This window comes from Diaporthe batatas, assembly GCF_019321695.1.
Source record: "Diaporthe batatas strain CRI 302-4 chromosome Unknown Contig00003, whole genome shotgun sequence".
NCBI classification, from domain to species: Eukaryota; Fungi; Ascomycota; class Sordariomycetes; order Diaporthales; family Diaporthaceae; genus Diaporthe; species Diaporthe batatas.
This window is the reverse complement of record NW_025408550.1, coordinates 1,040,754-1,064,466: the sequence shown is the minus strand read 5'-3', so window position 1 is coordinate 1,064,466 and position 23,713 is coordinate 1,040,754. Positions and strand designations below refer to the sequence as shown.

General features: G+C 52.2%; 5 protein-coding genes across 5 annotated transcripts; 2 read left to right on the top strand and 3 right to left on the bottom strand.

Moving 5' to 3' along the window:
* Positions 1 to 1,733: 1,733 nt before the first annotated feature.
* KVR01_003537 (uncharacterized protein) lies at positions 1,734 to 2,293 on the bottom strand (the record flags this gene model as incomplete). The annotated part of the gene is made up of 3 exons (XM_044794670.1): positions 1,734 to 2,000; positions 2,023 to 2,088; positions 2,228 to 2,293. The coding sequence occupies 3 exons, from the start codon at positions 2,291 to 2,293 to the stop codon at positions 1,734 to 1,736; spliced, it is 399 nt and encodes a 132-aa protein (XP_044648552.1).
* Positions 2,294 to 6,780: 4,487 nt separating this feature from the next.
* Positions 6,781 to 9,521, bottom strand: KVR01_003787 (uncharacterized protein). The gene is made up of 2 exons (XM_044789434.1): positions 7,447 to 9,521; positions 6,781 to 7,378 (listed from the first exon to the last, which is right to left on the bottom strand). Exons 1-2 carry the CDS (start codon positions 8,128 to 8,130, stop codon positions 7,211 to 7,213), a joined length of 852 nt encoding a protein of 283 aa, XP_044648802.1. The 5' UTR covers positions 8,131 to 9,521; the 3' UTR covers positions 6,781 to 7,210.
* A 114-nt stretch (positions 9,522 to 9,635) lies between these two features.
* On the top strand, positions 9,636 to 13,187 carry KVR01_003999 (uncharacterized protein). The gene is made up of 4 exons (XM_044790401.1): positions 9,636 to 10,381; positions 10,478 to 11,131; positions 11,191 to 11,976; positions 12,039 to 13,187. Exons 1-4 carry the CDS (start codon positions 10,364 to 10,366, stop codon positions 13,068 to 13,070), a joined length of 2,490 nt encoding a protein of 829 aa, XP_044649014.1. The 5' UTR covers positions 9,636 to 10,363; the 3' UTR covers positions 13,071 to 13,187.
* A 12-nt stretch (positions 13,188 to 13,199) lies between these two features.
* KVR01_002794 (uncharacterized protein) lies at positions 13,200 to 15,590 on the top strand. The gene is made up of 6 exons (XM_044788367.1): positions 13,200 to 13,923; positions 13,998 to 14,113; positions 14,175 to 14,748; positions 14,839 to 14,965; positions 15,016 to 15,072; positions 15,206 to 15,590. The coding sequence occupies exons 1-6, from the start codon at positions 13,842 to 13,844 to the stop codon at positions 15,267 to 15,269; spliced, it is 1,020 nt and encodes a 339-aa protein (XP_044647809.1). The 5' UTR covers positions 13,200 to 13,841; the 3' UTR covers positions 15,270 to 15,590.
* Positions 15,591 to 16,061: 471 nt separating this feature from the next.
* KVR01_003874 (uncharacterized protein) lies at positions 16,062 to 23,255 on the bottom strand (the record flags this gene model as incomplete). Its single annotated transcript, XM_044793339.1, has 1 exon — positions 16,062 to 23,255. The coding sequence occupies one exon, from the start codon at positions 23,253 to 23,255 to the stop codon at positions 16,062 to 16,064; it is 7,194 nt and encodes a 2,397-aa protein (XP_044648889.1).
* Positions 23,256 to 23,713: the final 458 nt, after the last annotated feature.

Here is a 23,713-nt window from a genome sequence, read left to right as displayed (position 1 = left end):
GTCGAGATTATGCCTTCATTGCATACATTGAAAGTTCTTTTGCCCATGCTGTCTGCTTGTGGCCTTCTATTCTATCTACCTCCTTCTCTCTTCAATACAAACAAAGTCGTCTTCGACTTCGGACTTGAACGAAGCAAGGTGAGTTGATCAGCCAAATCCAGACTTGTGAGTCCTGAACTTGAACCTGACGCGACAACCCGTAAGATCATTGATCCTCAAGTTGGCCCTAAACTCGAATGGCAATGCATGTCATGCCTACCCTGCGCCAGATTCTGGTGTCAAACAAGAATCACCACCAGCCAAAGCAGCTACCACACCATTCGGTTCTTTCATGCCATCCATGTCAACCGCGCGATCACGAAACAACAACTCTTTTGGATCCCCGCTCTCTGGGTATTGCAGGCAGGATTGACCACAAGCAAGCGCTTTCGTTTGACACGAAACTCGAGGTCACTGGGGACGCAGTCATCATGTCGAACCTCAAAACCTTTGCAGACCACATGGACCCTCCCTGCAAAGCAAGCCATTCATCTCCCGGAGCTATCAGACGCGGAAGGCATCGGCCTCGGCGGAGTCGGCAGTCAGCAACCAAATTCGTTGGACTGCGTCAAACATCACACCTTTGGGCTTTGGTTCACGGATCGAGCTCGATGAGGGGCGACACGAATGTCGCCACAACTATTCTATGAGTCCGTCTCCGGCACAGTAGGGACTGTGCAGACTTGGAAAAGGTTGCGGCGAGATGTTGTTCTAACATTCCACATCTTCGGACAAGATCAGGGATCGACACCGGAGGAAGTGGGCAGATGGGAACAAGAGATGGCATCGAGGACGGATGCAAGGGAGAGTGGACTCAATTTGCTTCCGTGTAAAAGGTCGAAAGTCATTCTGCCTACATGTTCAGTAGAAAGGAGTACACCAAATACCCATCGGCGTCCCCACTTGTTCGCATCATGCCGTGTTGTCTCGCGCTGCTACCAAGTCCTTGACAAAAGTCGAACCCATGAACTCAGGCCTTCCCAGAAGAAGTTTCTATTGCCCCAAAGAAAACCACCAGCCTTGCATTGCCATGGAATGACTCGCTGCCGGTTGAACTTGCGAAAGAACCCCGGATCAGATTACAGGCGTCCTGGGTCTCTATTTATTAGTCACTCCAGTGCCATCACTCACCGCGAGACTGTGAGCTCGCAAGGTTCTGTCATGTGGTAGGCCTTCTCGACAGAACAGGAGTAATGAATGGACACCTATCCGAACGTGGCATGGACAAGATACACTGGAAAACACGTCACAAGTGTCGTGTGAGCTGAGGGAGACTCAGATGCTGTGTACTCTTGCCATACCAGTCCATGCAGTGTTCGATTGACCCAAGACACGAACTATGTCGTTGTCCCACCCGAATCACCTTGGTGCCTGCTCCACAGTTGCCTTGGAGAACAGCCCTGGAGGTCTACTGCAACGGCGTATCGCCTTCTGGTCATCGGATATCAGTCATGTCCCATTCCAGCATGTAGCTGATCACACGTGCGCAACCTCGGACGGCCCCCACCCCAACACCCGGGAGATGCGGGAGGAGACACGTCGAACATCACGGGCAAAGACGGAGGATGAAAGACAAGAGTGGTCTGGAAACGTGCCGCGCCCACGGCGCATGTCTTGATTGTAATAAGAATAGAGGAAGAGCTAAATCTACAATATCTAAAACTATAGTAAAGTTAAATAAGATTAGTTAATAGTTAAATGGTGAAGGCCTCCGCCGCCGCCGCTGCCTCGCCGCCGCCACCGCCGCCCGCACCGCCCTCGCCGCCGCCGTCGTCGTCGCCGCCGCCCGCCAGCACCCAGCGCAGGGCGAGGCCCACGGCCAGGCCGGCGCCGAAACCGGCCCACCACTCCCCCCAGCCGCCGCCGCCCGCACCGCCGCCGCCGCCGCCCGCCGCCGCCTCTGCCGCCTCCGCCATCAGGGCCATGCCCTGGCGGCAGCCCTCCGCCACGAGGGCGAGGGCCTCGCGGCAGACCGCCGCGCACGACTCCGTCATCGTCGTCGTCTTCCTCGTCGTCTTCGTCCTCGTCGTCCTCGTCCTCGTCCTCGGCCTCGTCGTGGTGGTGGTGGTGGTTGTGGTGGTTTTTTTTCCTAGAAAAAAAGTCAGTGTGGGTGCCTGAAGAGGGAAAGAAGAGAATTCGGGGGACCGCGGGGAGGGCGCAGCTGTTTTGATGTTTGTTTGTTTCTGACGTCAAGCCGTCGCTTCCTCATGGGCGAGGAGTGGGCGTCCAAAGTTGACAGAAGGCGCGCCCTCATGGCTAACTTGGCAGGATGGATGAGGAAGGATGGTGGAGATAGCACCATATAAGGGTCTTTGGTGAGATTAAGAGCGCGTGGGCAGGAGCGCCGCATGACGGCACAGGAGTCGCCCACGGGTGGGATGACGGGATGAGAGCGGACTGCTCCTTTCCATTTCATCTCCTGGTGCTCTCACGCCCACTTTCCTCGTGCGTTGGCTTCCGATGTCAGTGTACTTAGACATGATGGAAGGCTTGTGGGACAGGAGGAACAGAAGGAGGAACATCGAGTCTACGGAAGCAACAACGAGCGGTTGAGCAAGCGATAGATGACTGCCTGATGTGGCTTTCAGGTCGTCCTGCCTGCAGGCATGAATGAGATGACCTGCGGTGCTCGCTTTTTGGAGACAATGACCAATCATTCGAGAGTCTGGGAGGGCTCTTGCTCTGAAGAGTGAGGTGAGAGCACCTGCGTCATTCTCTTATCTTTCGCCCGGACAGATGCCAGCTCCACCTGCCGTGACAACGGAGCTGGGCTCACACGAGACCCAGGCGCGCGAGCTGACCCCTGACTTCCTCTCGGCATCTGGTCGGCGCGTGCCTGCCGATGGCTTGTGCTGCTGTCCCAGTGAGGCATCACATGATGAGGGAGAGGCATCAGGGCTGGTATCAGCGGACGGATCTTGATGGGCTCCAGGCTAGGCTTCTGGATGAGTGCCCTTGGTAGGTGGTGGTTACCATATGACACCCACCTTGGGACTCACCTACCTTTGGGCCACAGGTACCTAGGTACCCACACAGATAGAGGCTATTCCCACAGCCACAGATCAGCCAATTCTACAATAATACAGATGTTTTTGTAGTCAATTAGTAGCTCTTTGAAAGTTCTATCAATCAGTGTGCAACCCATCTGGACGTACATAGCCTTGCCATCATTGACGACATCTGGATTTACTCATGCACGTGTTACTTGGTTGATTCACAGGTTTGGGTCTCCATTTTCAAATGCAATCCATGGGTACTTTGCACCAGTGACATCATGCAGACAAGCTTGACGGAGAGGTGAGGATTTAGATCGTCAGACACCTTGGCTAAGAGGTGTCTAGCAGCTCACATTCTGTCCAATGTTCATTGTGTACCGCGTCTAATCCGAACATTTTTCTAGCGTGAGCGGTGTGGAAGATGTTGCTCAAACTAGGCGAGCTGAAACCACCCCAGGTGAGAAATGTGAGCCCAACAAACTTGCTACACCCACGCGCTCGTAAGACGGCTGCGTTTGGTCTGGCTGCAACGGCAGAAAGCGTTGAGTGGCGGGGCGGATCAAAAGGACGTAGTGGGCAGCCTCGTTGCCATACCTCCCCATCTTCTCCTTCCCAAGCAGAACACACCTCCAGGAGTCTTCGAGGGCGCTTGGAGATTCCGTATCCAATAGCGCTCTCTCTTCCAACACAGAAACATCCACTCGCAATCCCCTCACCTCCACCTCCAGGGCCCAATCTGGATTATCTGGAGGCCCATGCACATTATCCGTCCAATCGACGCCACCAAAGTCAATGTCCAAGAAGGCTATGCGGCCACTGCACGCCATCCAAGACCACGACGGCGGCCTGGAGTCGACGTCATCGTAGGAAATCCTGGAGAGCGAGCCTGGTCGTGCTGCACACCAGAGAAGCATCCTCGCCGGCCAGCGCCAGAGAACTCCATGGTCAACGCTCGACTTCAAGACACGAGCGATACGCTTCTGCAATCCCGCGATAGCCCGCGGGCGGTCGGACGGCCTGGTGAGAGCCAGTGTTGAATACGTCGTGTAGAAGTGCTGGAGGAGCCGGATCCGTTCGTCCTTGTAGAATTCCAGGGCGAAGTGAGGGAAGTTGCTGTCACCGAGGAAATGAGACTGCGGACTGGTGCATCAGGTTAGCAACGCGTGTGCCAGAGACCAACCGGTCGCGCTCGTCGGGACTTACTTTCTGAGCTGAGCTAGTGTCTCGCAGACAACGCCGCCGCCGCATTCCCAGTAGACTTGGCCAGAGGTGAAATAGATCGTGCGCCGGGACAGAGCTCGCTCTTGGAATACCCACCCGCGGGCGGCGAGAACACTGTTCTCAGCTTCGGTGGCGAAATCGTCGATAGGCTCTGCGAGATAGATGGGTCCTGACGATGTTGTAATTCTGATGGTATCCCTTGGTGTTCTTGACCCCAGGAATCCCACAATGGAAGACGACGCTGAGCTCGCTGCGATTGTGCAGTATGCGTTACTAAATACGTCTTCCATTTTCCCCGCCTCATTGGCCCAATCGGTCGCATTTCGTTGGATGATGCATAGGGAATCGATCCAGAGGTAGCGAACACCTAGTGCGCGGGTGACATCGACTGCGTCCCTGAAGGTTGCTGGTAGTTGGTCGTATTGAATGTCTGCCATCCGCTGGTCGATGTTGCTATAGTATGTACAAAAGCGCTGATCGTCACTCAACTGGCCCCAGCAGTGGCTAAGAGCAATGTACCGGTCTTGGGCTCCCTGGTTGGTCTGTATAAGCCGGATAGGTCCCTCGTTGTTCGTTCCCACGTCAATGAGTCTTGTGGGCAATTCTGACGGTGACTCGGAACCCATGCAGTCGTGGCTTTTATCGCAGTGGTCCAAGAACGATCTCAGCAAGCTGAATTGCTCGGCACTACCCGGTTCGGGAAGTAGAGGAAGGCCAAACTGCGCGAACGGCGCTGAGGATGGGGCGGGCTCTGACCCTGGAAGCGAATGTTAGGTCCCTTGTGTACCTAGGTAGTCAAGATAAATTCCACGACTAAATCCACTTACCTGGATCATAATACAGCGAAGCAATAGATCGATCTGAGGGAACCACCTTGATAGTTGATTGAACTCGAGCCAACGTTAAGGGCCGATCAAGTGCGATATGCAAGGCCGAAAGGCGCCGGGAAAGGAAATTGCACAGATCACATTCGGAGGTCATATCACAGAGGTGCTGGAGGCTCATTTGAATCTCTTTCGGGTTGGACACAATGTCCGAGATCTTACAAGCACTGCCAATGCGATTTGGACACTCTGCTAGCTGACGCCAAGTAGGCCACAGGGACAAGCTTTTGAGAAGCTGTGGCAGGAAAGTGGAGTCTTTCACCGTCTCCCATTTGTCAACTAATTTGCTAGTCCGCTGTTTGAATTAGCATTGACAGAGTGTCATACGAGGGCTCGAGAGGCACATACTGGCTGTGATTTTGGTGTTAGCGACACCTCGTTCAAGTGGGTTGATTTGGACTGTGCTTACATTCTGTGGATTTGCATAAGAACACCATTGTCAGAAAGCCCGCTTTGTAGTGATGTCGGAAAATCGGGGACTCACGTACTGTTGAAGAATTAGTATCCAAAGAGTAATACAGGTCTCACGGCTATGCGACTCACTTCTTGGGAGATGGGGAAGATATTGTTGGTGAATACCTCGCCCGTGGCTTCCCTATGCTCGGTCAGCGTCTCCTTCGCGTCGTCCCACAAGTAGGAGGGATCGCTAGAACAGTTCTCTGAGACTCTCATCAGATCTTTGAGAAATTCGGCGATGTATGATCGTTTACGCAGAGACGCTTCGAGCAGGTGTTTCTTCACCAGAATCAGGAGGTCTTGAAGTGCCGCGGACAGCACCCCACCTTCGAGGAGCTCGTCGATATATAGTTTTACTGCTGGGTGCAATATCGGAGCCTCGTTGTGATATTGCTCCCAGTAGCGATCAACATTAGGTCTCAACTCTGCGCGGCGTATTTTGTCCAGCTGTACCAGGCCGCGGTTGCCGCCCTTCAGCCAGACGATAAACTCCAGTAGAACGCATCCGAGTGACCACGAGTCATACTTGCGAGATATCACTCGCAACTGGCCCTTTTCATCCCTCTCAGGTATCTCGATCTCGGGAGGTGCGTATCTCTGGGTTCTGGACCTGTTGGTGGTTGGCTTATTGTTGATCTTGCGCACCTCAGTTTCGAAGGCATGATACTTCGCGATTCCGACATCTGCTATGACCAAGGGACCTAGTCTTGGGGAGTCGTCGGGTCCGTTGAATCTGAGGATGTTCTCTGGCTTCACGTCTCCGTGTCGAGTGTTGGTGTTGTGTAGCTTGGCGAGACCCCCCGTGAGCCCTAGGACTTGGTCTATTGCCCATCGCCTGACCTCCTTGGTCGGAGGTCCGGGGCTTGCCTGCCACATTTGACGAAGGTTGCCATTTGGAGCCCATGGAAACACAAAGCCCCGCTCAATGCCTCTTCCGTACGCTGCGATAGCTTGAATAAGATGTGGATGAGCCGCGCGAGTCCTCATGGTCTCGAGAGTATGCACCTCCTTATGGAAGAAACCGTCAAGTTCTTCAGCCGAGCCGCCATCAACCCTGTGTAGTTGCTTTACAGCGACATCAAGAGCTGCTGTCTGTGAAAAACGAGTTGCCCCCCCCCTTGTTTTATTACCCCTGTCTACCCCGCTGCACCTAAAAAGCGCTCCCTTCGCACGCACGCCTACGCTGCGTCTACACCGCTTCTTCGTCCTCCAATTCCTCCCCCTCAGCAATTATCTCCATAGCATTTACAATCCACTCAAACACACTCACAGCACACCTTATAAGTGCTAAATATTCATCCCCTCCAGTAGAGACCTCTGGAGCTGGGTTTAAAGGCTAATAAAGGAGTCATTGTATAGCCTTAATTGCTTCTATAACTTCTAGTTTGTTGTTTTCGCAAAGGCAAATTACTTCCTAAAGGGGCTCAATTGCGGCGAAGGAAAGAGCTTTATATTTGCAGTTCCCATACGCACAAACAAAGCAACGTCCTCCAGCCCCTTTCTAGTCGTAACAACAATAAGAATGGTCGCAAAAAAGGCGTGAAATACAAGCAGTACACCAAGTACGAAGAGGGCGTAAGAACGCTACGCGGGCGCGTTTATTAGGGGGGCTGGCTATTTTGAGAGTTTTAGAGGATAAAGAAGTAATAAAGACGCTATGTGGGCGTGCGTGCGAAGGAAGCGCTTTTCAGGTGCAGCGGGGTAGACAGGGGTAATAAAACAAGGGGGGGGGTAACTCTCGTTTTTCACAGATAGTGGTTTTGAATTACCCGAGGTCGTAATCTAATGATGAAACAGTCAGTAATGGTACGGCACTGTAGGTAGTTGTACGACTTTCGGGGTGCCATTACCCGGTGTAAGTAGGGAAACTCTGCATAAGTCGACGTCAAATGCTTCTCGTTCAGCCCGACTCTGAAAACCTTTCCAAAATTGCCACTCCCCGTACCGTCCGCTGATATCTTGACAAATGGGAGAGGGCACTTTGGATGGAGGCCCGTGTACAACAGTAAACTCCTGTGGAAGACGACAGCATAGAACATCCACTGATAATCAATGAACTTTTGCAGGTCTCCCAAGTCCCATTTGTCCTCATCCGTTTCATCGTCACCTTCGACGAAGGCATTCGGTGGCAATTTGACTGTGTTCAAAGAGACAATCCGCGCGCGATTCGAGCCTGTCCCCTCTTCATATTCCTCTGCCAACGGAAGATGATCGTCCCTGACTCCTGCCCCCCTTAAGCTTGGAAGTTTCTTCACGAGCCGACAAGACACAAGTGTGAGAAATATATGGGGATTTTGGTGTGCGTATTCCACGAGCTCGTGTAAATCTTTGGCGCTTGATGAGCCGAAGGACTTTTCTATAGTCGCCTTCACCCGATCCCTGCTCGACAACTGGTGAAAAAGATCTTGTGGAAGATAAGTGGGGTTGCTAAGTGAGCCTCTGTCCAAGCGAAATTCTAGGGTGCATCGGTCATGAATGAATTTGTAATTCATTGGTTTCTGGGGAGTTTCGGTATCCATGGCTAGCTTTGACATTGTTGCTGGCAAGCCTCCGACAAGACACTCCTGAAGTCAAAGTATTTGAGGAAACTGATCCTCTCATGGAGCTTGTATATTAGTTAGATCTCTCTGAGAACCGGTGACAATTGGACAGCCAACTATAGGCTTATTGTTGACCGAGAAAACGTTGAGCGCAGGCACAGCAAAGATCCAAAGTTGAATTAACATTCCGAATTCACCCACTATATGGTGGACAAAATGCTTTTCTGCCCGGCTTTGAGGCTCACTTGCGGCTCGAGGAGGCGGGCTTAAAGCCAAAAGGTTTCTTTCCATGACTGGGAGATTACGGCGATCCAGCCGGCTGTTCGAGGCCACTTGTGGTACAACAGCCTCAGGGATGCTGTCACACTGCATGAACTATTGCTGATGGGCATATGCGGGTCCGATAAAGGGTGCAACGTGTGGAGTCGCAGCCCACCTGGGCAAGGGTGTTACATCGTGTAAGCAATTGCTGACGGGCCCGGAGAAACCGACCGGGCTGCGAAGACATGGCTATGGCGTTGCATCGATTGCCTGAAAATCACAGCCTGCATCTGATTCCCTCGCAGAATCCGTGGTCCGCGGCCCACTTGTCGAGGATCCACGAATTTTATTTTAGAAAGCCGAGGCCCACTTCGCCATTGACGGACTCCAACGCCGAAGCCGAAGTTTGACGTCCACGTGTCAATGTAGTTCACACAGACAAACATCGATATCTTATTCGACAGGTTTGGGGCAGCATCTTGCGTTTACTGAGTCCTACTTTTCGGATACAGGTACGCGTGTGGGTGGGACCCAACTCATCCATGGATCACCATCACGTTGCCCCGTTGCCTGCTTTGAGGCATTTAAATTCCACCATCGCTGTTTGAATGCGTCACAGCGCTAGTATGATTGTATTAACTCTGTCCTAGTGCGGATCGGATCATCTGTTGACTGTGCTATTGAGGCAAACATATGGTCATGTTGGTTTGGCCTCAGCCGGATGATGTATTCGTCATTTCGCATCTCAAAGCTTTGCAATTCGAAGCCTCGTGACTTGCAAAACAGCCTCAGTGTTGTAGGTAGGTCTTGCGGGCTTCTAAAGGAGGTGCATTGGATACGCTTCTCGATGATTTCGGTTCGATCGTCATGCGGCTTTGAGAGGTCCATTTTGCTTGAAATGTGTCTGACTTAAAGAACGATAAACTGAGTTGTAGAGGCAATACGCCTTGAAGGCGAAGAGAAGACAAGGTGGCGGCGATGATGAGTCCCTCCACATTAGAGTGTGAGCAGATATCATGATCCTTATATGCGGCCATCACAGTGTCAGCTGGTCTTCTCGGATCCCCAAATAGACCCCATGCGGGCCAATCTCGAGACAGTTGTCTGATTGAGTTAGGTCTCATGCATGGTCAGAGCCCTGGGTCGCCTTACACGGTTCGCCCACAGCCACTTGTGCTTTTTACACTTGTCGGATTTGGAACATCATTGGACATTTCCTCTTCTGGCGCTGACCACCGCCGGACTGCGGCAGCTTCGCCTTGCACATGCGCACGGCTGCCTATCCAGCCGCCCGAATCTGAACCTGTGCTTCGCCTCATCAATAAAAGCAGACACGGAATCAGCCCGGCCCCCAAATTGCATCAGTGCAGACCGTGGGGCAGTGGATGTCCCTCGACTTCAGGCACATGCAGGCATAATTTCGAATTGGCATCTATGATATTTATTGGTAATGAAAACCCAAGACATGTAGCAGAGAGGATGCTGTCGGCGATATCATATCGTGCCCGCGGGCGTCTCAGTCAGCCCATCCAGAGCCCATGGCTTACCCTTCTGCCGAAGTGCAGCAGAATGAGGCTCCGTGAAGCTCAATCTTCAGCCCCCGAATCCCTCAAGCCCATGGCTTGAAGGATGGACATGGGTAGCCTGATGCACACCAAACCAGAGAGATTGGATTGGGGGCGGTTGTAGTCAGCGAAATGGTGGCCCTTCCCGGAAGTCAGCTTTAGTTACCGGCTACGCGTATCTCGGCACGCATGTGGGCCTGCGATCCTGTCTGCGTGTATTCAAGCGCTCTCTTATCTCGCAAAATCGCTCGAATAGCTCGGAGACACTGCGCAAACGAGCCGTGACGTTCATCAATATCCCGCTACTGGTACGGCTGCCGGAAATTGAGATTGTTTTGGCACTCGGATACAAGGTATGAAACAAGGTCTTCTGGGTAAAGGATAGCCTCCATTATTCAAACATGGCACCTACACGAGATGTAAGTCAACTTTTAGAATCTCACTATTCTACGCTTGTCTCACCACCGAACATGGGCGTATTGAGACAGTAATTAACTCATTTCGAACAACATCAGTACAGCAAGCCGCATGCTGCAGACCCACCTGAATTCGGGAACTACTTACAGCAAAGTCCCACGAGCTCTACAAGGCCCAGCAGTGATTCCCAAAAAGCTCGCATGCCCCCAGAACGACAAGACCTCAAGACCGTTAGGACGAGCCTTCAAGATGGTCGCGTACGGTGCGTGGCGTTGGTCAGGGAAGACGACCGATTTCTCCCACGGAATACACTTGAGGAGATCCTGACGGAAAGAACGATCGAATCACTACTGCTGGAACGAGACGAAACAAGCCAAATACATCGGAACACCATTGTTGGCGATACCGCACGCATCAAGCTTTTCGCCATCCTTATACTCCTGAAGAAGACTAAACGTCTCGGGGAAATGATACGGCTCGGAATCTCAGATGATAGACTGCCATTATCGGATAATGTTTACGAGAGTTCGCATCGACGTTATGAATTTGTGGATCGTTTTCTCAAGAAGCAACCCTTAGTTGCTGTGCCCGCTTGGGACTTCACATCCGACGATATAAGAGTGGAAGAGTACACAGTGATGTATCACAACATGCCATTCCTCAAAAAGGAGAATCTTTCACGTGGTGCGCAAGGAACAGTTTGGAAGGTGGAAATCCACCATGCTCACTTCACGGGAAGACGGACCGGTTCGGTAAGTTTGCAGGTCTTAAATGTCTCTTCTAAACTTCACAACTGAAACGCTAGTTCCAGGATCGCTGGGAGTGTTTTCAGAAAGGTCCGGAGTTCGCCGTGAAGGAATTTTCGAAGAAAGAAGAGTTCGAACAAGAGCTCTCTGCCCTAACGAAGTTCAACTCGTCCGAGACTAAGCACAGACATTTAATCAGGGTTCTAGCAGCATACTCGCAGGGCAGGACTTACTTCTTGATCCTGCCCTTAGCTAAAGGCGACCTTGTCGAATTCTGGAGAAAGAATGATCGTGAATTGAACGACCCTCTCTGGCTACTCCAGCAGTGCCGCGGCCTTACGGATGGCTTGTACAACATACACGAGGGGAGGTCCCTGCGAGGTCGCCACGGTGACATCAAGCCGCCAAACATACTTTGGTTTATCGACGAGTCTACACGAGAGAATCGACTGGTCCTCTCCGACTTCACCCTGATGCGTTTCCATGAGCAAGGGAGCAAAACCGAAACGCTCGTACACAGCGTCGGCAGAACCAGAACATATCGCGCCCCAGAACTCGATGCGGTCTTGTCGCACAATATTCGAATCAGTCAGAAATACGACGTGTGGAGCCTAGGATGCGTGTTCCTGGAATTCATCAGCTGTCACCTCGTCGGATACAACGCAACGCGTGGTGCATATGATGAAAGACAGGAAAGACATGAAAATTACTTTGAGGGCGATGACGGTCAGAGGTACGAGACCTTCGACACTACACGCGTGGTGGAAGACCGCAAAGTCATCGGGGGCTTCGAAGATAAATACTTTGTCTCCAAGGAAAAAGTGGCGACGGTCAAAGAATCAGTCACCAACGTAAGTGTGACATATGCATAGCTAGCTTTGATGCCGGATTGCGCTAATCGTTTCGACCATAGTGGATATCTTACCTGCGTGGACTCGAACATTGTCCACCTGCGCTGAGTGATTTTCTGGAACTAATACAGAATCACATGCTCGTCATCAATCCGACAAAACGATGGGGTTCGAAGGAGGTACTTGGAAGCTTGGACGGGATATTGAATCAAAAGGCTCATCCCAAGGAATACTACAATACAGGCCGCTCGAGGGCTATCTTCCAACGAGGCTCTTTCTTGCACGTATGGGACGAGTCATCATACGATCGAGAACTTCGGCACAAGCTCAACGATCCGAGCGAGCAGTTCGTTTGCAGCGTGAACAACGACATGGAACACGACTTGGGCGTCTTCGACGCTGAGTTTCGTCCTCAGTCCTCCAATCCAGTGTATCATCCAAGCCGCTTTCCTCCCTCCACAACATCAGGGGACGCTCTCGCCCCAGGAGATGAGCGCCGTACAATATCGGAGGAATCTGTTAGTGCTCAAGACCATAGCTCGAGAGAAACCTCGGTGGATCTCAAACGTGCTTCTTACCAAGACCTCCCTCTACGACGAGGGCCTCTGGACAATGATGGTCGAACGCCGCAGATCCTGGAAAATCCCTACAGCATGAGCTCCAATCAGGCATCTGAGGAGTTTGTTCAACACGATGCATCCCAGGACGCACATTTCCTACGCACACCGTCAAAATCGTATGATCCTCCAACCTCAAGAGCCACGAGCGTCTTCTCCGAGGACTTACGACCCATTTCTATTCGGACTGGACCGTCCACTCCGGACCCTGATGAGGTTGTAGAAGCGCAATCAAACATAGAGAAGCATGCAACGAGCTCAGATCTGGAGGCGATCGGGGCATGGGCAGCAGATGATGATTCACAGGTTCCAGACAGAGGGGGCTCAGATCACGAGGCTGGATTGGCACAGGAGGCACGCCGTTCACGAAAACGCAGAGCACCCAGTTGGGGGATATCGGGCTCATGGACCAAGAAAGCTTTCAAGCGTGTTCGAAGGTTTGTCGGTCTGAAGACAGAGGACTCATCTTCATCATAATGGGGGAGCTAGGAACGGCATCTCGACGGAGGTTGCGCAGGATTCTCTCGTGGCTACCACTGTCTCAGTTCTGCCTCTATGAAGATCGTTTACTACGAGCTCTGTGCTGACCCCCCCAAAAAAAACAATAAACAATAAACATTACAACAAAAATTCCGAGGTGCGTATGTTCTGCTGAAAGGCTTGAATTATACCACCCCTTAAAGATTCTTACTGCAAGATGATGCAGCCTTTGAAGTCCATGCCACTACCACATAGGTAACTGCTCTTTAGAATTGGTCTCGATTTAGGTACTTTGCCACTTTGGGAATACGTCTCATTGGGGCTGATCCTCGACACTACCCATAATTGCTCGATTGGGGAGTAGCTCGCTTATGGCCCTTACCTAAAGAAGTAACTGTCCTCATTGGGGAGAAAGCTACTCCGTACTACAAGTCCTGGAGGTGCAGTCTATCTTCATAGCGGCATCGGGATACTGGTGCTCTCGGCACAGGGGTGTACCTAGATTTATGCAGGTTGGCCAAATCTGTTGAAATTCACTGCAGGAACCTCCCCACCCCTTGCCTCATCTTTGAAACCCCTGCACGGGACTTGGCCACTTCCTTTTACCTCTGAGGGGACCGTGCCTATGAGTCTTGGTTTTATAGATGCACTCTAGAATACTCAAGACCCAGTGCATTCACAATCCTACCATCCCACGCACAGCACGCCGAAATTCACATCTCCTATCTCGTGGCACTTTTCTCTGGCTAGAGTCACTGATACGCTGCCATGGCCCAGGAGTATTTGGCCATTCAGCTCAATGCAAAGGTGCACGAAAGGGACGTGGAGCTCGACCAAAATATCGTCGCCGGTGAGTGTACGAGTTCACACAAGAGAAGTACTGGCATCTCTTGGCGTTCCCGCATCTCTAAGTCTCGTGAATAGAACTACCCTCGGGTGCCGTTATCAAGAGCAGTCGCGGGCATGGCTCAAGCAATTGGAATGAGACAGTACGCGTGGATATCGAGGTGGATGGAGAGGCAAAGTCTTATTTTCTGAAGGTCAGCACGCCATGAGCAGCTGAACAGAGAACGGGTGCTGATGCGGGCATTTCATATCTAGTTGACTGAGGGCGAGAGAGGAAAACCTATGCTCCATGGGGAATTCGAGTCGATGCGCATGATCAGCGATTTGATTCCGGACTTCTGCCCCAGACCTCTGGCCTGGGGGCAGTGCACCGACCCAAACATGACATATCTGCTATTCCCCTTCCACAAGCTCGAGAAAGGCCCCCCGGACACAGGCCGCCTGAGCCAGGTCGTCGCGGAGCTTCACAGTCGAAGCATCGAGCACAACCAGACCGGCAGGTGGGGCTTTCACATGACCACGTACAACGGCCCGCTCGCCCAGGACAACACCTGGACTGACACGTGGGAGGAATGCTGGATCAGGGGAATGAAGAGGCTGTTCGCGTACGAGAGGGATTCTCGGGGCCCGAGTGAGGAACTCGAGCAACTGATGAAGCCCTACTTTCAGAAAGTCTGCCCGAGGCTGCTTCGCCCACTGGAGACCAACGGCCGACGCATAAAGCCAGTATTGATCCATGGAGACCTATGGGTCGGGAACACTGCGGTTCAGACCGGGACTGGTGATCCCTTCTTGTTTGACTCTTCAGCCTTCTGGGGGCACAACGAATGTGAGTGAATTGCTCCTGCCTTGGACCTTCAGCGTTTAAAGCCTATTGGTTTTGAAAGATAACCCGGTCAAGCCGCTGACGGTGGACTAGATGAGCTCAGCTACATGTATCCTAGTGGATCCGACTGGGGTAAAGAGTATATGGAAGCTTACCACCGAATCATACCAAAGTCGGAGCCGCAGGAAGATTGGGATGCTCGGATTGCGCTTTACGCCACGTAAGTCTGTTGTCTACTCACACAGCTTACGTCCTGTTGACCATCTCAAGCCGTGTTGTCGTCGTGGACTCTGCGATCTATCCCGAACATGAACATTTCAGGAGGGTGTAAGTCTAACTAGACTCTTTTTGTCTCTGGTGGGATTGTCTTTTCTTACACAAGAAAAAGATCAAAAAGAGGAATGAGTATCGCAAAAGGGCTTCACGTCCTCAAATTGCTAACACGAGATCAATCTTTCAGATTGATTGAAGAAATCAGAAAATTAGTAGAAAGATTCCCTGAGGGTTGTGTTGAAGACGAGTAGGGGCTAGGACGGCCTGGGTGTTTTGACCATCGGGGTGAGGTTGTGCTTGAGGATTGCGGCTTAAAAAGCAATCGACTTTTCAGGCCCGACCTTACCTAGGTACCTCGGGTCGACCAAAGTACCTTCAATTCGCAGTGCGAAATCATTGCGATGGATATGGAAACAGATAGAGTGGTTGAGTGATGATGTTGACACCCATGGAATATCAGAGATGACAGGCTGGGCGCTTTGCCCGCATTTTGCGTTGAATCTTATTCTCCCTACAAGCCTTATCTCGACTCAGACCTCCTACATGTGTAAAGCCTGTCTAAAAGAGAAGACGGACATTCCCTCTATGGTAGAACTCTCTTATCCACTTGTAAATCCTTGGTTATTCTGGTATTCTATTAGGTATTCATACTTTTGTGCTTGTGACACCCACGGGTGTATTCAGAAAGGGAAAGCCATCTTCATGCTAGAAGTGGTGGAGGGCATGTGATGGGAGAGTGCGTTTTTGCAAATAAGTTAAAGTAAATTTCTTTTCTGTTTCTGAAAACAAAATGCTGGGTCTTTGAGCGTTTAGCACCGTATAAAGGCGCCATGTACGGAATTGAAGTGAAACCAGGTAGGTTGAAGAAAACCCTGTGTACTGCCTAGACTAAATATTCGGTAGCTTCTCCTTCATGCTGACTTGTTGAGACTATCATTTCTTAAACTTTCGCTCTATGGCTTGTCAAGTACTCATCCATCGTCTTCGATCCGTCTACCCTTCCTATTCGTACCTCACTCTTCTCTTCACAACTGGGTTATGCCTCAGCCAGTCTCGTCTGCAGCACCCGGTGCCGAAGTTTCCGAGTATGGGTTGTACCAGAAGTCACGGAACCGTTTCTCGAATGAAATACTGGCCTTGATATCGCTAAGGGTGCTGTCATGATTTTGCAGGACTTCCTTCAAGGCCATGTGTACCTCCTCGGTGTTCAAATTTAACCCGCCAGGTGCGAAAACGGCGGCCAACAGATACTTGAGACAAGCAAATAATTTCGCCGCTTTCTCGAACGGCACCAGTTCCTCGTCCAATATGGCTTCGAGTTCCACCTTGGAATTCCCGGGATGTACGTTGAAAGTGAGATAGAATGGCCATACTCCAATTGCGATCTTCTCGGCCCTGTTCCGCCGCAGCCCAAGCGACGTCGTGGCAGGCTCCTCGTGGCCGTCTTGGTCATTTACCAGGACCCAGTAGACCGAAGACTCAATCTGCGACAAAAGCTGGTTGTCCAATGCCACGCTATGCTGCAGAGCCAGACCTTCTGTCGTATGCTTCTGGACGAGAGCAGCGTGCTCACTCATGGTCCCCGGCTGAACAGCAACGCAGAGTGGGACCGCCGCGACTACGGGCGCCGCTAGTTTCTCGACGCCAGGGAAAGAGCTTCCCCGGCCGTTGATTTCGTTGACGGTGAGGATGGCATTCGAGTCTTCGACGACTGCGACCGCCAACGTCCAACAGCTGAGCAAAAGGCTTGAGTGGGACACACTCAACTTGTCTATGACCGGCAAGTCGAGAGTCAAGACCATGCGCGCGCTGTTCCGGGCACGGTACTCCGTCCAACCCACGGTGGATCGCGACGTGAACTGGCGGCCTAGATATTCATCGCGCAAGAGTGAGGATGTGAGGTGCACGCCAAGACGACTTTGCTGACAGACATGTGCAACAAAGTCCCGGTAGCATGGACGGACATAGGGCAGGCACCCACTCTGGTAGGCGTTGTCAATGTCTTCCAACATCATGATGCGGCTCCACTGGTCCCAGACGACGTGACTGCTCGTCCAGACCAGATGCGGGGGCAGATGGCGCTCCTTGTCGCCAGCCACGATGCTGAATCGACTCAATGGAGCCCCCATTGCCCATGAAACCTTTTGGTCTTCCTCATGGCATTCTTCCAGCCGTTCGAAATGACGAAACACGAAGTCCTCCCTGCACACCACTTGGACGAGCTTCCCCGAAACCGATATCACGCGGGTCCGCAGGCTGGGGCTGGCCTTCCAAACACACTCGATCGCCAGCTCCAATCTTGGAACGTCAGTACCTTCTGGTAGCTCATAGACGTGTTGGTATGTGGTCGATCCCGGGAAGACTACCGCCTTCTTCATGTAAAATCCTTGTAGATGAAGACATGGGTATGCATCTTCCACGTCGTTTTCCGTCAGTCCATGTACTGACAGTTCCTCTGTTAGCGCTTCCAGGCTGCAGCCTATCTCGCGGAGCAGACTGAACCTGGGCGAGCGGGCTGTTGCCAAGTTGGAGTCTCTCTTGTCGAGACTGTCCAGCTGCAGAGCCATGTCCTGTAGGACCGGATATTTGAATATGGACTGGGCAACAAGTGACAGGTTGGCCTCGCGTGCCATGGCAACCAGCCGGATCGCCGACATCGAGCTGCCGCCGAGCTCGAAGAAATTGTTGTCAAGTCCTAACTGACCAGAATCTAATCCCAGTACCTTCTGCCAGAGGCCATGAAGCAACCTCTCCATGTCCGAGCTGGGCGGTCTCACGACTGAGGCACCATCCTCGGCATCCGCCCAAGAGAATGGCAGCTGGGAACCGAATGCCTTCAACGCTCGCCGATCCGCCTTACCATTGGCCGTGACGGGGATGATCGACACGCCGACGAAGACTTTGGGAACCATGTAACCGGGCAGGAAACGAGACAGGCTTTCTGAAATCTTGTGCTTTTGACCCTGAATCTTCCTGCTTAGTGCTGGATCCAATTCCATCGTGCTTTGGAGCTTGTGCTCTTTCAGCGCGACGAACGCGGCCACGACGTCGGACTCGTGGCCTTTGAAACGGATTACATCAACGAGAACATGGAGCTGCACATCTGCCAGAACAGTTCTGACGTGATGCTCGACCTCCTTCGCTTCGAAACGCTGCCCATGGAGTTTTACCTGGCCGTCAGCACGGCCAACGCTCGTAAGGCTACCATCCGGGTTGTATCGCACCAGATCGCCTGACTTGAATACTACCGTCTTGCCCGTTCGGAAAGCACGAAGCCAAGATGGGGTGCTAATGAACCATTTGGACATCTCGGCAGGCCTGTTGATGTACCCATCAGCCAGGGTCGGTCCCTCAATCAGCAGCTCCCCCACAGCTCCCAGAGGACTCAGGCGTTCGTGGTTGTCCGGGTCCACCACCCATAGGCTCGCACCCACCGGCCGACCGAGATTCTGTGGGTCGTCTTCGGTCATGGCAAAATTGAGTGTCTGCTTTGCTGCGAATTCACTGGGCCCGTACCCATTGACGAGTTGGACATGGCCGGCCCACTTGGCGACCAGGTCACGGTCGGGCGGTTCGCCCGAGACGAGCAGAACCTCCAAATCTGGTACTTCGAGGGGAGCCAGAGTGCGTGCTACCGAAGGTGTGACGTTTGCAAAGTTGATCCTGGCCTCCTTCATGTAGCCTGAGAGGTCATTCATGATGGCGTCGTCCGAGGGGATACAAATGCAACCGCCGGCCGTGAGAGTAGCCAGGATGTTTTCGATTCCGAGACGGAAGGTGTATGGACCAAACTGCAGCACACGCATTCCCGTTCCCCGTCGGATCCAAGGTGCTCTGGTTACGGCGCCGGTGGCGAAGGCTGTGTGCCTGACTGTGAAAGTCTTTGGCTGCCCCGTTGTCCCAGAAGTTTGCAGTGCATAGATGAGACTTTCCGGCCTTATCGAGGTGGGTAGGAGTGTTGCTGGTCGCTGAAGAAAGCTGCCCTGGGTTTCCTCATCGGCCACAAGGATCTCCCAAGGACCACTTGAGAGGCTGTCGCGCTGCTGACGGGAGCAGATAATGAGTCGAATCCCGGCATCGCGGGTAAAACTCAGCAGCCGCTCTTTCGGATATCCAGGAGGGAAAGGAGCGAATGCACCACCGGCTTTGAGGATGGATATCAGGGCCACTGGAGCCCACCTGCTCTTTTCAAAACAGTGGCCAACTAGTGTATTTTGTTTGACCCCTAAACGAACCATCTCGGAAGCAAAGGCGTCGGAAACCTTGTCGAGGGCTGCGTAGTTCAAGTTCCCATCCCAGGCGTCAATTGCCAATGCTTCAGGATCCCGCTCGATCTGTTTGCGAAACAATTCGATGCCGGAAGTGTTGACTGGTTTGTGGTGCACGGCATTCCAGTCGAAAATTCGAACCTTATCAGTCTCACTCGCAAGGTCGAGGTCTCGAAGCTCTGTGATGTCTGGCATGGTACAGAGTTGGGCTAAAGTCTGCTTGAACTGAAGAGCGAGTAGCCCGACCTGCTCTTCAGACACGCAATTCTCATCAAATGTCCACGACGTGTTCACGCGTGTCGGGGTGGGAGTGACGGTGATCACCAAAGGGTACTCGTGGAGGCATCGGAAGGCTTCTCTCCCTTCAAAGTTGCCTCCCAAAGACAGCGTAGATTCGGGATTTTGGACGATCAGAAGAACTCGAAAGGAAGACGAAGCACGTGTCTCTTGGTTGATGCCACGAATCCGTAGCAGTCCATACTGCTCGTAAGGTATCGTGGCAACGAACTGATCCTGAAGATCCGCGAGGAATCGAGAAATGGTATGCTGTTTATCGACTCTGACTCGCACAGGAAGTGTGGCAAGTGTAGGCCCAAGAACATTGTGAAGCTGAAGCGGGAGAGAGCTGCGCCCGTGTACCGTATTCCCAAATACTACATCTTCCGAGTTCTCGTATTGCGATAGAAGAAGTGCAAGACCTGCTCTGGCCAGAATTGTGACTGTGATGCCGGGCTTCGAAAATTGAGAGATGGCCATAGACTCTGTAATGCATGATCTATCGGCGATCTGCGCATTGTCTGCGCGAATGGCTGGGAAGGAGGGCATCGGTGCATCGTGGAGCTGATGGAGCCAAAATTCGCGGGCATATTCTGTGTCCGTGTTCCGACTGAATTGTACGAACTTGGCAAAGTCCCTGTCCAATTCGTCTTCGTCCTCACTCGTGTCCCTCTCTTCAAACCGACTCCGCACGCGTTCAAAAATGCGTTCAATGCTCCATCCATCGAATATGGAGTGGTGCAGAGTCCAGACCAGGTGAACCTCGCCAGATTCCATATCGTCTATTATGCAATATCTGGTAAGTGTCTCTCCAATGTCGAAGGTTCCTTGGCGGTCTGTCTCCAAAAATTCGTCAAGTGGCTGCTGAGTGTGTGTCCATTGGAGTGAATCTTTTATTATAACTTGGTTGAAGTTCTTCTGACCCAGTAAAATGCGCGTTCTGAGGATCGGAACGGCTGCGACTGTGTCCTCCAGTGCCTTCTTGAGATTTTCCGCGGCTGCGCCACGACCTATAGGGAAAACATATTGGCTTATGTATGACCCGGGAACACTTAGTGAGAATGAGAACATGCTTTCCTGCAGCTGTGAACATGGGAACACGTCCACTATGTCTTCTTCCTCGAAACCGAGTGATTTTAAATTGGCCGAGGACCGAGAAAGATCTTCCTTTGATAACATCGAGAAGGCCGATGAAATGACAAGTTTGTTACTGTGAGAGATCGGCTTCGTTTTGGAGCACATAGCGGACAATGTCGGGTGCTGGAATATATCTCGGACAGATAATTCGAGGTTTGCTTGTCGTGCCAGTGACACAAGCCGCATTGCTTTGACAGAGTCTCCGCCCAAGAGGAAGAAGTTGTCCGTCAAGCCTGGCCTCTGCGTCGTCGTCAGGGCCCGTTCCCACAGCTGGCTTAAATGCTGCTGAGCTTCGCTCAGCGTCTCTGTCTTGCGAGCAATGCTTTTAAGACCCAACAGGTATTGTCTGCCGGCTTGGCGGAGCGCAGAGCGATCAAGTTTTCCCGAAGATGAGAGGGGGACCACTGGTAGAGGAATCCAAATAGTCGGGACCATAAACTCGGGAAGCACATCTGTAAGGGCGAGTTGCAGACTGTCATACTCGGCAGCCATGTTCTCTGCCAGGGACTGGTTGTCATAGGCTTCACTTTGGTGTTGAGGGATATGCACGAACGCTGTGAGACTTGGCAGGTTGAGGTCTGCCACAGTCTCCATCACGTCCACGAAAACCTGTGCGCCGGGCAGCCGTAGCCTTCGCTGGATTTGGCTTTGAACCTCCTCCAGCTCTATTCTCTGCCCGCGTAGCTTGACTTGAAAGTCTCTCCGGCCAACGAATACAACTTTTCCGTCGGGCGTGTACCGCGCCAGATCACCGGTGCGGTAGAAACGTGAGTGGGGAAGCCGATCAATCTGCATTGCAGTCATCCAGGCTGGCGACGTAGTGAGGAAGGACTTGGCTGTCTTTTCGCCATCGTTGAGGTAGCCTCTGGCCACGTTTGACCCTTCGATTATCAGCTCCCCAGCGACTCCTACGGGTGCCAATCGGTTGATGTCGTCGGGAACAGTGAGCCATACTCGGCAGCCAAACGATGAACCAATCAAGGCTGGGTCAAATTCGTCTCCGAACTGTTGATTTACCATGCACGCTACCGTGCATTCCGCAGGGGCGTAAACCGTGGTCAAGCTTGCGTGGCCCTTCCAGGTTTGAATTAGGTCTTTCGTGACCTTCTCGCCTCCCATGATGATGTTACGCATGGTGGGGACCTCTCGTGGAGAGAGGAGGCGCAGGACAGTGGGGGTCAGCAGAACCGAGTTGGCGTTCAGCGAGGTCATAGACTGGGAAAGTCGATTCATTCTATCCTCCTCGGAAGGAATGCAGATGCATCCGCCGCTGAAGAGGGTCATGAGTATCTCGCCGAAAGCAGCGTCCCATGCGTAGGATGAGAACTGGTAATAACGACACGTCTCAGATATGCCGGCGAGATCAGCGAGGCCTGTTAAGCCGGAACAAATCGAGTGGTGTTCAATAGCCGTCGCCTTTGGTCGGCCAGTGGTACCTGAGGTGTAAACCACAAGGGCAAGGTCGAACGGTTCAATCGTGATTTGTTCCTGGTCCCACGCTGTGACTATTGCGTCTCCAGAGACGGTTGAAGACGAAACTGAGATAACCGAGGGAGCCAGACGTGCAGCACGGTCTTTCTGAGCCTCTGAAGACAGGATGATGGGACCCTTGACGTCGAGTGTAAGCAACTCTAATCGACCGGTAGGATGAGAAGCATCCAGCAACAAGAATGCATGCCCGCTCTTCAGAACTGCCATCATGGCAACCACCGTCCACATGGATTTCTCGAAAAGCAAGGGTATGACGCTTTTTCTGGGTACATTTGCCTCCAATAGCTGCACTGCTACGCGAGATGATGCTTCGTGCAGTTCTCTGTAGGTCAAACTTCCATCCCAAGAGTGGACGGCGGATGCGTCCGGCGACATTAAAAATTGCGTTTCGACCAGCTCATGCACACACGAAGGGCGTAACGGGACAGGCGTCGGGGTCCATCGGCGTATATCTCTTTCATCCTTGCTGCTGAGCAAATTGACATCTCGAAGCAGGGTGTTTGGACTGCTTAACTGTTTGCTGATGTGAGAGATCTGGCACAATAGTCTGTCCACGAATTTGGCTTCATGAGAGCTTTCATCGAATTCTGCTGACAACGATGGTCTGGCACCTTTGAAATTGCAAGAGATCCAGATAGGGCACGGTCGAGAATTGACTGTCTCCTCATCCAGAATAATCTTGACTTCCAATGCCTTGGACGAAAAATGGTTGGCGGATGAGGTGGTGCCTTGTTGCTGCTCTAACGCCGCGGGACGAAACCAGGTCGGATCTGCGCCGTCTGGCATCCTCGTGCACAATTTCTCAGCGACATCTGCGAGATATCCACCGACCGATTGGTCTGATAAATTGGCTGATGGAAGTTGAACCGGGAAGTCACGCGTAGTCTCTTGTCCGCAGTAGTCCATCTTGACCTCGACTTCTGTGTTTTGCCCATAGAAGCCAAGCACGACTCCCAGAGAACCACATATCAAGGTGACTTCGGGCCATTCCTCGCCTTCCATGTAGAAGGATTCACAAAGAACCGTCGACCGGCGAGAGGTAGACCCTGGAGTTTGTGAGCCCATATTGAGACCAGGATCGTGACAGGAAAGTAGCTGTGCGAGGGAGACAAAAACGATGTGTCGTGAAGGAGGGATTGTTGTGACCAGACCTCTCTACAGTTGCATGAGCAAGGCGTCGTCTCCGCTCTATTTGTGGCCAGAAAGTGAAGATGGATTAAGGCTTGGGTCGTGTACCCGCTGCACTCGGGCTATATACAAGGTGCAGGAGTGCATGTGCCCCGGTAAATGCTGATGATTAATATTTATGCATCTACCTAAAGATTATGCCGCTTTCGGGGTGGTCCCTAAGCCTACATCGTTTTTTTTTTTTTTTACATAGTACTAGTACTATGGCTTTGCACATTTTTTGTTCGGATAACGGCCAGCGTGGAACCCAGAGCCGGCGAATACGCACATCTCGGAACACAATAGGCAGAGGTAGCACAAATTCTGGCATGAAAGTTCTGAAGTGGACTCGGTCA